This window comes from Habropoda laboriosa, unplaced genomic scaffold (assembly GCF_001263275.1).
Source record: "Habropoda laboriosa isolate 0110345459 unplaced genomic scaffold, ASM126327v1 scaffold912, whole genome shotgun sequence".
NCBI classification, from domain to species: domain Eukaryota; kingdom Metazoa; phylum Arthropoda; class Insecta; order Hymenoptera; family Apidae; genus Habropoda; species Habropoda laboriosa.
Window position 1 is genome coordinate 39755 of NW_017100983.1, and position 14515 is coordinate 54269.

General features: G+C 33.0%; 2 protein-coding genes across 2 annotated transcripts; one reads left to right on the forward strand and one right to left on the reverse strand.

Moving 5' to 3' along the window:
* The first annotated feature begins 1867 nt into the window (after window positions 1–1867).
* LOC108577718 (nucleolar protein 6) lies at window positions 1868–6434 on the forward strand. Its single transcript, XM_017940909.1, has 12 exons — window positions 1868–1949; window positions 2048–2473; window positions 2545–3013; window positions 3080–3358; window positions 3443–3716; window positions 3785–4079; window positions 4288–4512; window positions 4573–5052; window positions 5140–5303; window positions 5390–5643; window positions 5710–6116; window positions 6198–6434. Exons 1-12 carry the CDS (start codon window positions 1926–1928, stop codon window positions 6432–6434), a joined length of 3534 nt encoding a protein of 1177 aa, XP_017796398.1. The 5' UTR covers window positions 1868–1925.
* A 136-nt stretch (window positions 6435–6570) lies between these two features.
* LOC108577719 (centrosomal protein of 120 kDa-like) lies at window positions 6571–10436 on the reverse strand. Its single transcript, XM_017940910.1, is given in 12 exon segments — window positions 6571–6963; window positions 7046–7374; window positions 7437–7718; window positions 7799–7902; window positions 7986–8106; window positions 8178–8421; window positions 8500–8804; window positions 8881–9163; window positions 9165–9511; window positions 9604–9859; window positions 9928–10075; window positions 10382–10436. Coding segments are annotated over 12 exon segments (2805 nt in total). The 3' UTR covers window positions 6571–6632.
* Window positions 10437–14515: the final 4079 nt, after the last annotated feature.

Below are 14515 nucleotides of genomic sequence, written 5' to 3' on the forward strand. Positions count from 1 at the left end.
CTATTTATATCAAAAATTAATTTCCATGATTTCATTATTATTAACTGTATGTTTGCACATTATTATTATTATTATTGTCAAAATGCACTTTGTTTGTTGTTTACTTTATTTTAATAATTTAAGATGGTGCTGATTGTAAAATTTGTTTGATTGTGTTCATAATCCCACCTATCTATTCAATCGTAAAGCATTAAGTATTCCATAATAAATACAAACATTAATCATATTAAGCAAATATAATTTAATTTCATGTTATATATTTCTCATACGTATGTAGGTAGCGCTAAGGCCTTTATATGCGATCAATTCTTCCGAAAGCGGTGCAAAATAATTTTTATGTTATGAAATAATATGTTTATACTATACAGATTTTTAATATCATGTTATAGACACTTATAATGATGCATGTGCATATTATCTTTACATCTTATTTTGATATGGATATCTTCTTTCATGTTCTTCCTTTGAATAAAAGTGGGCTTCCATCGTGAAGATCATTGTGATTTCAGGACTTTTGCTTTTTATTTCTTATATAAAGATGATATTTGTTATTTGATTTTATAATTGCAAAAGCGAGGAGAATATGTTGTTTATTTTTTACCATCATGAATTATTTGAGAGTAGAAAGTATTTGTTATGACACTAAAAACTATAGTAAAAATTCTCTCTTTTGCAGTGACAATACATATACATTTGTACATACTATTAAATCACTTACATACTTAATATTCAACTACATGTTATTAAATTTGTATCTTGCTAATTTTCATTCATACAATTTAATTTCGTTTTTACTAAGTTATATCATTAATACCGTGTAATTTTTTCAATGTATTTTACTGTAAACGTATATACATAAGCACGCAATGCAAACGCGATGTATTTTTCTATCTGCATTAACTAGCGATAGATATAAGTTTGGTCAAGTTGTTAATAATTTTTAAAATGTGTATCATTTACTTTTATGATATACGCATTGCCTATGATGTAAAAATAAATAGTAAATAATATCTTAAATTGTATCATAAAATATCTTGACATGTTTGATAAGTATATGATAATAAATTCCAGAAGAGTAATGTATTATCTTGTTCATGCAAAAGATATTCTAAAGATTTATTTCTCTACATAAACTATTATTAACTGTTAACGTGAATTTTCGCCCTATTATAAAGGACAATTAATTATGTTTATCTCCAGACAATTTGAAAAATTAAGAACAGAATACGCCGACGCAATAGTATCGATTATTAGTGTGCGTAATAATTTCACAATGGTGCTAAATTAGGGATGGCAAAAAGCGAGAAAATACATCGATGCATCAATATAATTGCCAAACAGACAGCTAGTCATAAATACATAGGTACATCGGTAGTAAACATCGATATTTGAAGGGAAGGTCAATGAATTCCACTTAAATTTTCATTTTCAGTTTATTCCATATATTTTTTATCTGAATATTTTAAATAGGAGCGAAGATACGTTGATTTGAATATTTCAATGGCTAAACTTTAATTTAAGGAACCAAAAATTATTGACTAAACAGTCATCACATTTTAAATATGACCTCATTGATAATCTTCAATTGTTTTCACATTGGCTTGAATATCTATCTATAACGTTTATGTAAATTGAAATAAGTCACGAAATTGATAAATCTGAAGTTGTCGATATAAGTCACAGATATCATAAAAAATAATCGATACTTTCTGGATCTCCAAAAATCGATGGTAGAAACGTCGATATATCGACAGGAAATATCAATATATTGTTGCTATTCCTAACGCTAGCCGGTTACAAATTCACGTGAAATAATTTAGGTTAAACAACGAATCCGTGAAAGTGTGAAATATTTTGTTATATATTTTGAATTAATTTTTATGTATACAATATTATTAAAGTAAGAGTAATCGGAAAATTAGAAGATGGAAATGAAAATACCTTACAAGGTAAGTATTTATAAAAATAAAAGAATGTTTCATGATATTTATATAACCTTAAATATTCATATGTATAAAGTGCGTAATAGAAACCTTGTTTACTTTAGGCGAATATAAATGATTTTTTAAATCATTCTAATAATTCAACATTTGAAAGTGTTCACACTTCTCAAAGTGAGGACGAAGACTATGAAGTTGAAGAAAGTGATGAAAATGAAGAAATGGAAGAAGTTGAAAGAGATTTTCAGTTAACATCTGATAAAAAAAGGAGAAAAATTACTGTTGATTTCATAGATACAGCACCAAAAAAGAAAAAAAAATTGAACAAAGATTTATATAAACCACCAACTGTTGAAGAACTAAATCAATTGAGGGAAACAGAAAATTTATTTCATTCCAACTTATTTAGATTACAAATAGAAGAAATGTTAAATGAAGTCAGAATTAAAGATAAATATAAACGTTTGTTTGATGCTTGGTATAAAAGTTTTGAGAAAACCATAGAATCCATTCCACAAACAGAACAGTATGAAGTATGTAATTTTATTTAATCAGAGTGTCAAAAATTAACATAAACAATTTTTGTTTTACCTTATGATTATAGCTTTCAGATGAGAAGTTAAAAGAAGGGTTAAATGTGAATATTCCAATGCCTAATGTACCAAAAGGAACAAAGGGTGTATTTAAATTCTTGAAACCATCATATGTGGCTATTATAGGATCTTATGTATATGATACTGCAATTAGCCCAAATATTACGGTAGATGTAATGATAGAAATGCCTGCTAAAATGTTTCAAAATCAAGATCACAAAAATTATAGATACATGAAAAAGAAAGCAATATATTTAGCATATATAGCATCCAATATTACTGATGATATTGCTGAGCATAAAAAATTCATAGGTGATAATTTAAGGCCAGTTTTAAAAATTGTACCAACTGGACAGTTGGGTACCAAAATTAATGTATTGGTACACTTATCAGTCCAACAAGAAAGTTTTAAATTGAACAAATTTCTACCTGAAAAGAATAATATTAACCCTGGATGGTTTTTCAAAAAAACAAAAGATGGTATGTGTCTGTTATTGTTCATTTTTAGTTCATATAATTATATTTGTTTTGTATATATATTTACAGACGATTCGCCAGCAACACCACATTATAATTCTATAATTCTTCATGATTTAATTATGAGAAAACATTCAGAAGATATGAAAGTAATTAAAGAGTACCCAAACTTGAGAGATGGTATTATATTACTAAAAATATGGTTAGGTCAACGTGAATTAATAAAAGGTCATGCAACTTTTAATGGGTACACCATAACAATGTTTATTTTATACTTATTATCTATAAAAACATTAAATACATTTATGAGCAGTTATCAAGTAGTCAGAAATGTATGGAGTTATTTAGGTATGTTACGTTCTGCAGATATACACAGTGAAAGAATTTGACATTTTTATAATTATCAATAATTAATATTATTTCTTTTACCAGTACAAGTTGATTGGTGTGAAACTGGAGTAACAATGAATCCAGATAATAATAGTGAAAAAAGGATTTTAAGCTATCATAATTATTATGATTGCATATTTTTGGATAGCACTGGTTATTATAATATTACTGCATTTGTATCTAAAGCTACTTATAAATGGATACAAAAGGAAGCGGAACTTTCTTTGAATCTCTTGGATAGTGCACATGCAGACAGTTTTCAATCACTTTTTATGAAAAAAATATCATTTTATGTAGCATTTGATCATTTGATATGGTAATTATTTTTGAAATCTATCAAACACAAATTGATTAATTGAACAGTAAAGTTAAAAATATATACAGGTTTAAGAATATCGAGGGCTTAAAACAAATGGTAGATACTAAGTCAAGTAGCAAGGATAAATTAGATTATGGTCCTAATTATCAGGCCCAAGCAATAAAAATTCTTTATAATATTTTAAATAAGGGTTTAACAAATAGAGTTCACCAAATTTGTGTTTTACCGAATGACGTTATGGAATGGGAATGTACAGAGGATAACTGCAATAATATTGGGAACATTATGATTGGACTAGAATTAAATCCCAAGTTCTGTTATAGTATGGTTGATAAAGGACCAGAAGCAAATTTACCAGAAGTATGTAAAGTGTTTACATATATTAGAGATAATTAGGGGTATGCGGGCCGTCCAATGTGTCGGGTACTTGACCCGACATTTTCGGACACGACCCGAGACCGACATATCGGGTATTCGCACACGCCTAGAGAATATTAATTTTTTTTGACGTTACAAATAATGTGTGTGTGTGTGTGTGTTTATATTTATATTTGCATTTATATTGTAGGCAATTGAATTTAGAAATTTCTGGGGTAAGCGTTCAAATTTACGACGATTTCAAGATGGATCTATTCGAGAAGCAGTAGTTTGGTCAGATGGCAAGACAGTAGCAGGAAAAAGAAAAACAGTTAAAAAGATAGTAAAATTTGTATTAAAAGAAAAATTAGGTCACCGTGTGTTTCGATCTTTCTATGTTGCTGATGAAATGGAAAATTTGTTAAGACGGCAGAAGGTAATGATTTTTATGGGTCTTTATATGTATTCAAATAAATAAATTTTTTGTAATCTGTAGGTCGTATTAATGGGCGTTACTTATGGAACGGGAGAAGAAGCCGCACGAAAGGTGTTAAACGTATTTGATACGCTTGAAAAAGATTTAATGTCTCTTTCAGATATTCCTTTATCGATACATGGAGTTCAAGGATCTAGTGCAGTTTTTCGATATACAGATGTTTTTCCACCACTTGCGACACATCTAGTGCGTAGTAGACAGATATACAAAAGCGACGATATTAACAGCGACGATATTAGCAGCGACGATATTAGCAGCGACGATATTTGTTTAAAATTACAACAATCTTTACCTAAGGCTCCTAAATATTATCCTCCGCTTGAAGTAAGTTTGCAATTATCAACTAGTGGAAAGTGGCCAGATGAGTTGGAAGCTTTTAGAAAAACCAAAGCCGCTTTTCACTTACAAATTGCAGAATGCCTTAGAAAGCAATGCAAGATAAAAGCGCATGCAAATGATTCGTACATAGATGTATATAAGGTTATTATTTTTGAATAATATTTATATTACGATAAAAACAGGTGCTAAATGTAGGTAATTTGTAAAAAAATACTAATTTTTTCTCAGGATGGATTTACGTTTCGGTTAAGAGTAGCGCATCAAAAAGAAATTGGTTACTTGAAACAGCAAGTAAGTGAGGATGGAGTTATAAAATACAAAGATAACGATGAATCAATTGAATTGGAAAATAAATTATTCGAACTACCGAAATTAACTAGTGCTTTACGCGGGTAGGAATAATGTGTTTACAAAACTTAATATATATCAAGTATATTAATATAAGATTAAAACTATTATTGTATCTTTCACATGGTAGATTGCATAGTCAACAACCATCGTTTGGACCTGCTTGTGCTTTAACAAAACGTTGGTTGTCTGCTCAATTATTGGACGATTCTCACATACCAGATATAGTAGTCGAATTACTTATGGCTTCAATGTATTTAACACCTTCTGCATATAGACCTACCTCCACCCCTCAAGTAGCATTCTTGAGACTCTTAGAAACTTTTGCTAGAGGTCACTGGTATACAGATCCTGTTATTGTAAATTTCAACAGTGAAATGTCTAGTAAGTATTTCCATTAGTATTGAAAATTTTTGCATCTTTTACTCATAATGTATTGTTCAATTCTAGGAAAAGAAATATTAGATGTCGAAACGCTTTTTGGAACAGCTCGCGATTCTTTGCCGCCATTATTTATTTCTACTCCTTATGATCAACAAAGATCATTGTGGACTAGGAAAGCGCCATCACTTTTAATTTTAAATCGTATTACAGCATTGGCTAAAGTATTCTTACAATTATACGAAGAGCACCGTTTTGCAAGAACTTCATTAATGATCAAGTTTTTATTTAAACCACCACTCACAGAATATGATTGTGTAATATATTTAAACCCGCGGATGGTTCCTAGAATAACAGAGGCAGTTGAATCTCCTGCAACACTTGTTGAGAAATGGCACCCGTATAGAAAAGAACAACATGAGAGGATACCAGCTGTAGGTTTTGACCCTGTGCAGTATCTCTTAAGAGATCTTAGGGTAAGTTTTGGACGATGTTACAATCTTTATTACTATATCAATATTTTTACGATTTTCCGGTATATCCATGTTTGTTTTTAGGATGGTTATGGCGAATTTGCCTTATTTTTCCATGATACATATGGCGGTACAGTAATTGGAGTTTTGCTAAAACCATCTGCATTAGACCCTAAGGATTTTAAAGTGTCAAATATGTATGGAAGAAAATATATTAATGGCAAATTAATTTTAAATTTTTCGGCAATGATTCAGGATTTTTCTGCTCTTGGAAAAGGTATCATAGAAAAAATAGACGTCCGAACAAAACTATTTTCTTAAACACATTCTTCACGATAAATTGTAAAATAAATAATTTTGTATTCATTGTTTTACTAATACCGATCAATTAAGTAGGTATGTGATTAAATAAACACTTCTTTAAACAAAATATATTTATTTCAATGAATGTGTGTGTGTGTGTGCGGGCGCGCGCGTGTGTACATTTACAAAAAGTACTCTGCAGTATTATGTAAAAAATTACTTCATCATTAAAGATCTAATTTCATTATTTAATTTCATAATAACCATATCATCCATCATATAGCTTCCTGTTTTTAAAAGAGAGTCACGTTCTTCAAGTAATGCTTGCAATCGTTCATTATGTGCTTCTGACCTTTTGAATGCACTTTTATTGGTATGTTGTGAAATTGTGGGACCTATAGAACTTGGTGTAAAAGCTTGACAGTAAGCACTTTTTTCCAAAAAAGATGTTTTTGGTTTAATCACATCGATTTCTTTTTGAATTTCACTTAATAATATTTGGTCATTTGTCAAAGCAGTAGAGTCTGCACATAGTATCTCCTCCAAGCTATGTAAAAGAAACAATAAACATAAGATACATTCTTAAATAAGTTACTTTTTAATATACGATACCTCTAAATTAAACATACTCTAAATTTTGTAATTCTTCTTTACTATTTTTTATTTGAACTTGTACAGCTTGTTGATGTTCCATTTTCATGCGATGTATTTCACGAACTGCATTTCTCCATTGTTCTTTGAAAAATGATTTATTTTCTTGAGCATTTTGTAATTTTTCTTCAAGCGTTTTTAATTCTTGTAACAAATTTGCTGTTTGGTCTTGAGTTAAAGAGCCCTTTTGATAAGTTTCTATTTCTTCAGACTGTTTTGTTACAAGTAATTGTAATCTTTCATTTTCAGTACTTAATTGTTCAACTTGTGCTTCTAAAGATATTTTCCTCTTTTCAAGAGCACTAATCTATAAGATATTAAAAATATAGAATTTAACGCATACCATAAGGAGTAAATACTTTTACCGACCTTCGACATAAGTTCTTCTTGCATTGTTTGAAGTGTTTGTTTAAGATCTCGCAGTTTTGTTTCATATCTCCATTGTAAATCTTCATTTGCTTTAATTAGTCTAGTTTCTTTCTCGAGACTTTTCAATCTTCGCGTTCTTAAATCTTCCGTAGCGTTATTTAAACTATTTGCTAACATTTTACATTGCTCAACACTACAGGCAAGTTTTGTTTCTAAACTTTCTCTTTGTTTTTGCCATTCTTGACTTAATAAATTTAAATGACGATCCTCCTTTCTTTTCAGCTGAATTGTTGAGAAAAGTTATAAGCAACACATGTAAAGTAATTATATTTTTATTCTCTTTGCGTTCATATATATTTTACCTCAATTTTGAATATTTCTATTTGTCGTTCTTTCCAAGTTTCTAGTTCATCAACTATTTTATATGCTAAACTATCATCTAAAATTGGTGGACCTAAATTTTCGCCTAGTTTAAAAGTACGTATTTTTTGTAATCTTTTCTCATGTATATTAAAAAAGAAAACAATTAAAAGTACAGTAAGAACTCACTAAGTGTTGTCCTTTTTATTCTATAGTATGGACCGTGATCATCTAAACTTAACACAATATCTAAGCTACCAATATTATTTTGTTCCATATCATATAAAGGTATATTATATTGGTATTCAGCCTGAGACTATTTATTGAACTTTAATAAGTTTATGTAGGTGTTACATAACATTTTTAAATATATTATACTACCTTATTTTGAAGGAAGAATTCCTTTGTATTAATTATACTTTTAGATATACAAGTTTTAGCATTTCCTTCCACTTTATATATACTAATTTTTGGTGGAAAGGTCAACAGTAGTTGTTTGATTTCATCCATTGCTGATATAAATTGTAATTTGCATCCAATGTCATGTAATTTTATTTTTTCTCCTAATGGAAGCTGTATTTTTGGATAAAATATTGATATATTTTCAGTTTTTGGATGATGGAATCTAAATTTAAGTATAGATGCATATTTACTTCATATCTAACGTAAAGAAATGAATTGTAATTAATAAATTAGTAAATACCGAATTTCCAAGCATGGCACTGTTAATTTTGTAGATATTGACTTGATTGATATAAGTGAGATATTTAAACAATAACAGTGATAAGTTTCTACACATTCAACATTATCATTAATACTAGATTGGCATAATAGTGTATCAACTGAATGTGAACACACAGTTTTTACTGGTTGGTCTTTTATAGCACCACAACTTAAAGTGTGTTTTATATTATTACATCCATTTGGATAACAGAAAATTTGAGCACCACCAATATATTTTCCAAAATCACCAGCAGGATTTCTGTGATAGTCTATTTCACTACAATTCTGGAAAGTATAGTTAAACCAGAATGAAAATTATTGTTAATATTATAATTTTATCATTCATTACACAAAAGCTTACTGTTTGTTTTAAGTTATCTTTTAATTCTTTGGTAGAATTAGTAGTAACTAAATTATTAATCATTATATTAGGAGTATTCATTGTTTCATCTATTTTACCTCCTACATATTGCAACTTTAATTGCAAATCAAGGTATGAATGTGTACATTCTACTTGGTCATTTTCAAGGGAATTCTTTTTATATAAATAACATCTTTGATTTAAAGTACTGCTATTGTTTTCAGTCATTTTAAGGAATTCTTCAATGTTATCAGTAGATATTAATGGTTGCAAATTTAGTTCTGATTGACAAATACTCTTTGAAAATTTTTAGCGAACTTCTAATTCTTATTACAATTTTTTCATTGAGTATCCAAAGTTGTCCAGATTCTTTTTTAGATTGATTAAAATACACGTCATTCTCTAATATTTTACACCAAAAATATAAATTATTTTTAATGTCCATACAATATAATTCTGTTGTCAATAGTGAATCTACATTTGTTGCGGATACAGCTGTGATACTCATCAAAAATAACTCATGACAAATATCTAATGGACCCAACTGTATAAGACGTTCATCACGAAGCAAAACTGGAGTTACCTTATTGAATTGAGAGTTTGTTTGTTGATATTCTTCCAAATTCTTTAACTATAGTTACATAAAGGAATACAATTTTTAAAAACATTTATATTAATTTGACACATTGATAAAGATTCATTTATGGATAATAAATTGTTTACCTCTAACTGAGAATTTACAGTTGTAGCTTCTTGATCGTGAATACTCAAAGCAAGAAGTAATTCAGGTTTATCTACTTTTAGTTCACTTTTCAATCCTAATACTTTGAGCCAATTAGCTCTTACAGTATTAATTCCATGTTTATTAAAAACTTGCGCAGACCTTAGACTAAGTAGGAGATATCCAAGTTTTTCTTTGCTATCATTGCCTTTAACAGCAAAACATTCCAATTTTAATGGAACTTGCCCTGATCTCATTCTATAAAGATAAAATTGTCATTTAAAAATAAATTTCATCTTGTAATAACCATTATATACGATACATACTTTCGTAGTCTACTCTTATCCACTTCCCAAACCAAATCATGATCATACTGAGGATTTGGACTTGATTCTATAATTTCAGTTTCCAAGGAATGTCCATTTAATGTTGCAACAACTAACGTAGGCAATAGAATTTTCTCAAAACCTTTGCCTAAAATTATTACACATTAATAATGTTTCAGAATTTTTTAAAACAACAGTTTGACTTCATTATGTAATTACTCAAATTAAAACAAAGATAGAATTCAGAAGTATTTATATTTATTTATATTTAAAAAGATATCATATGTGATACATTCAAAAGCTGTACAATTTCATTTGTTACAAACTATTTTTGTGCAGTAAACATAATAAAACATACTTATTTATTACACTTTCGTTATTATTTATCATCTACCACCTTCAAAAACAGATAATATAAATAAAAGGTTAATAAGTAACGAATTATAAAATTTACCTTCTTTTATATTTAGTACAACTCGAGATGTATCAGAGTTCGTTAATTCTTCCATTGTACCGTAGTATAATACACAAAAATAATTAAATATAAAATTCTTCAAATATTTAATACATATTAAAGAAATGCGTAAAATTCAAATCGGTTACTATGGATACACAGGTACCTAATGTCATAACATCTTTATTTAAAACGTTATGAATTAATTGTATCATAGAAAGGGTATACAAAGAACATAAGATCAATAGAAACATATAATTGGTAAACTTAATCTACATCACAGTTCTTACAGGTACGACATTACGTTTATTCAACCTCTTTAGATTCTGTTCGAAAATTCAAATCAACGCCATATTTTTTGTCATAGAATAGATGCCCATAGATAATTAACTGTATGCGATAATTTGGTAACAAATTTTACCATTCATTAAGAAAAATTCATTTCTAAGTTATCCGATCAGAACTGTAAGAATATATGGATAATTTTAGAAGATAGCATTCTCTGAGAAAAATGTTCGAAGATGTGAATAAAAATTGGAAATTTGATCAAGAAACATAGAAACAGACTGTTTTACAAGAGCGAGGGCGTCAGTGTCGACCAAGTGTTGGAAACGCCGCCTTAATTCGTCATAAGTTGGCAGCACTGTCGGCCTCGTAACAAATCTCACCCATGTCGAGTCGAGCGCGAGAGACAGGAGCGTAAGCTTATCCGCGATCGTTTGTCCGCGTTCGACGGCTCTTTCAAAATAGCGTGCGTGCTATCGAAGTGGACGGTGCAACCAGGGATAACCCGTATCCGTATTACAACTGTATCCCGAGAGAAAAAATTTCGAAAGCTCTAGAAAGGACAGACCGTCGAGGGACTATAGTTAATCCGAGCTTGTGTGTGGGCATACAATAGCCGATCGGGCATACTGGTGACACGACTGCGGATTTTCCTTTAGACACAAGAGAAAGAACATACGAAGCTCGCAAAGTGCATGTGCTTGTGTGCGTGTCACTGGAAAGAGTTCAGAGCCGCTACGGCGGCGCTCCGAAATCTAACCGCAGAATCGAGTGCTGCGGCGGTGAGCCGCGGTCTGTCGGAGCACGATTGTTGAGTGTACGATCACGATCCCACGCGGCGGGGCCCTGTTTGTAATGGAGGAGGTATCCGAGTGTATTCCCGTGCGGGAGAACAGTCACGGCGATGCACGCCGTATTGACTGAGACGCGATATTTATCCTTGACTATTCCTCCCGGCCGGCCGGGCGAGAAAGGCAGGTCGAAATTGGCATGGAATCGTCCAGGGTCCACGACACGACGAACACTCCTCGCTCCCGTCTGTGATAACCATTAGCCGCTCTTAGAAGGAGATAGAGAAGAGAAGGGAAAACTGAGAGAAATAGAGAGAGAGAAAGAAAAATAATAGCCGTGTGTGTTTCGCGCGTGTTCCTCATCTGCCCTCTTCGTCCACATCTTTTAAGTGTAAACAAAAATTTTGCTGAAATCCTCTGCGAGGTTAGGATATGGCATGGGGATTGATCCCCTGAAGGCATCGACCGACGAACCGTGACACCTGCGACTCGACGTCTACGGTGTGTGTGCGTGTGTGTGTGTGTGTGTGTGTGTGTGTGGCTGCGTGCGTGGTTGCGTGAGTGCGTGTGCGTGTGTATCCTCCCAGGAAGCCGCTGGAGTATTATTTCCATCAGCGGTCGTCCAAGGGAAGACCAAAGAAGAAAATATGTCAAGAATGGGGATCGATCCCCGATACGACAACATCGTGCAATCTCTGCTACACGATTAATTTCGGTACCCGGACTGACATCGGGTATATTATACACCGTTCAATCGAGCGATTTCTGTCACGTTAAAACAGACTGTCGGCGGTTATTCTGCCCACGACAGAGGACACTGGCACCATGCAGAAAAGAGAGTTCAGAGATACACGCGAGAAGGAGCTCGTGAGGAGCTCCGAACGCGACCAGGAAGCGACCAAGAGGATCTCCCGTGGTAGCGGTAACGCTGCCAGAACCAATGTGCATTCCTCCAGGTATAGTGTCACCTCCTCCTCTAATGTGCTCATGGTCGGTCCGAATTTCCGTGTCGGCAAGAAGATTGGCTCTGGCAACTTCGGGGAACTTCGACTCGGTAAGTCGATTGTCTTTTTTTCTTTATTTCATCACTATCTTTTTCTGTTTCTCGTTACTTTCTCATACCGTGTTCCACACACGCGGCGTTCACTTTATTTACTCGGTTAGATTTTCTCATTGAAATGTGTGTCGAAATGAAACGAAACGAAACTATCGTGTATTGTGTCATTTGTAAAATAGAATTTTCGTGGTCGTGTTTAAAAACATGTTCGGTTTATATACTGAGCGCGCGTGAAAGTGGCTTTCTTCAATGGTGTACCGAACAAAATGGAGCCACCACGTAAAGGAACATAGGCGATCGTGTGGTTGCTGCTGCTGGCTAGCCCGCTCGTACAGCCAGGGAAACCCTTCGTAACCTTTTTTTCGGAACGGTCGCGTTGCGGCGACTAGCGGAACCTTGAAGTGAAATTTCACTTCGATCGATCTTAATGGAATCCGTTTCAGCTGATCTGAAGCTCGCGAGATCCGTTCGGTATTCGCCGATGTGTTATTACGGCGCGGTATTACCATATTTTATTTCATCTCCAGCGAATTTACATGTATTACGAAATATAGAAAGAAATCAACGATTATACACGAGCACCACCGTGTAGTAAATTAAGAACGGTGACGTTAGGATTTCAGCGTCTCGAATGCATCGGTTATCGTCGAAGTCCGTGCTTACGTGTGACGTAATTCTGCCACGATGAATTTATATCTTTTATCTATGCTAAGAGGGAGTGCACCGAATATAGAGATGTTTATGTCCGTGGTGACCTCCATCGACGATTGTTATTACCATCACGCCTTCCGCAAAACTGTTCGACTTTAATACGCGAACAATTAAACCAACTGTATATCTAACAAAAATTCTTAAGAAACCCTTTCATTATCGAATACTTGGTATAAAATAAAATAGATAATAAAACTGGAAGAAATGATCGTCGCGTCGACGCTCCACGTTTGTCGTTCATTCCACGTGACTCGAGGTTAAATAAGCTCCCTCGATAAACGCTCAGTTTTACCAGGTACGAATGTTTTATGTATAAGCGCCAACTGTGCATCGTCGAAGCCTCGCGCTAGTACGGGCAACAACTTGCGTAAACTTTTTACTCGTTATCTCTTGCTCCGTTTGCGTTTTAGCTCTCTCTATACTCTCTTCGGTTTGCTGCATCGCGTTATAAACGTAAGGGAATATCCGTGTGATTTATACGGAGATTCACGAGTCCTCTCTGTTTCACAAACCGAACCAATCTAACGCTTTAACGTCGTTTAATGTAAACGTTTGCACGAATTATTAAACCGTTCCACGGAATTCTACCTTACCAATCGAATATCCATCTAACTAAGGGAAACACTCTACGGCTATAGAGTGGTACATGGCACAAAGGTTCGTGTCCTCAAAGAGAAGCGAGTTAGGTAAGCCTTCTCTCTAAGCTTCTGTGGAAGCTATAACTATCGAAGCCTCGGGGATCGAGTGTTGAAATCTTGCACGATCGCCACGAACCAGTCTACGGAACGGCCGATTCATCATACGAAAGTTCTACCGTGCTTTTTCGATATCTATAAATTCCTCGATGGTTAGAAGGCGGCGGAGGTGGGGGGTTAGTAGTTCCAGGTCGATAACGATGACCCTCCTTACCGTTGCACTTTTACACGTTAGCCTCGCGTAGCTAAGCTAGATGGATGGTTTGTTCCTCTTTTCAATTTCATTTAACGCGAACTATTGGACGATTTTTAACGGTTGCGTGTATGAAACACGAGACTGACTAGAAGAAGCAGCTTTTTTTTCTTTTTTTTTTTTTTCGAAAGAACGTGAGTTTACTTTAGTTGGAAGCCTTATAGACGACGGTATGAAACTGTGTAAATATTACAAAAGAATCGAGAGAGTGTGTGTGTGTGTGTGTGTGTATGTGTTACTGATCACGCTACAACGACGAAGCTTCAAAGGGAGAGAGAGTGAGGGGGGGTATTTGACGTCGAGGGGAGCGCATAAATAAGGAGGAAGGCTGTTTTCCCTGTT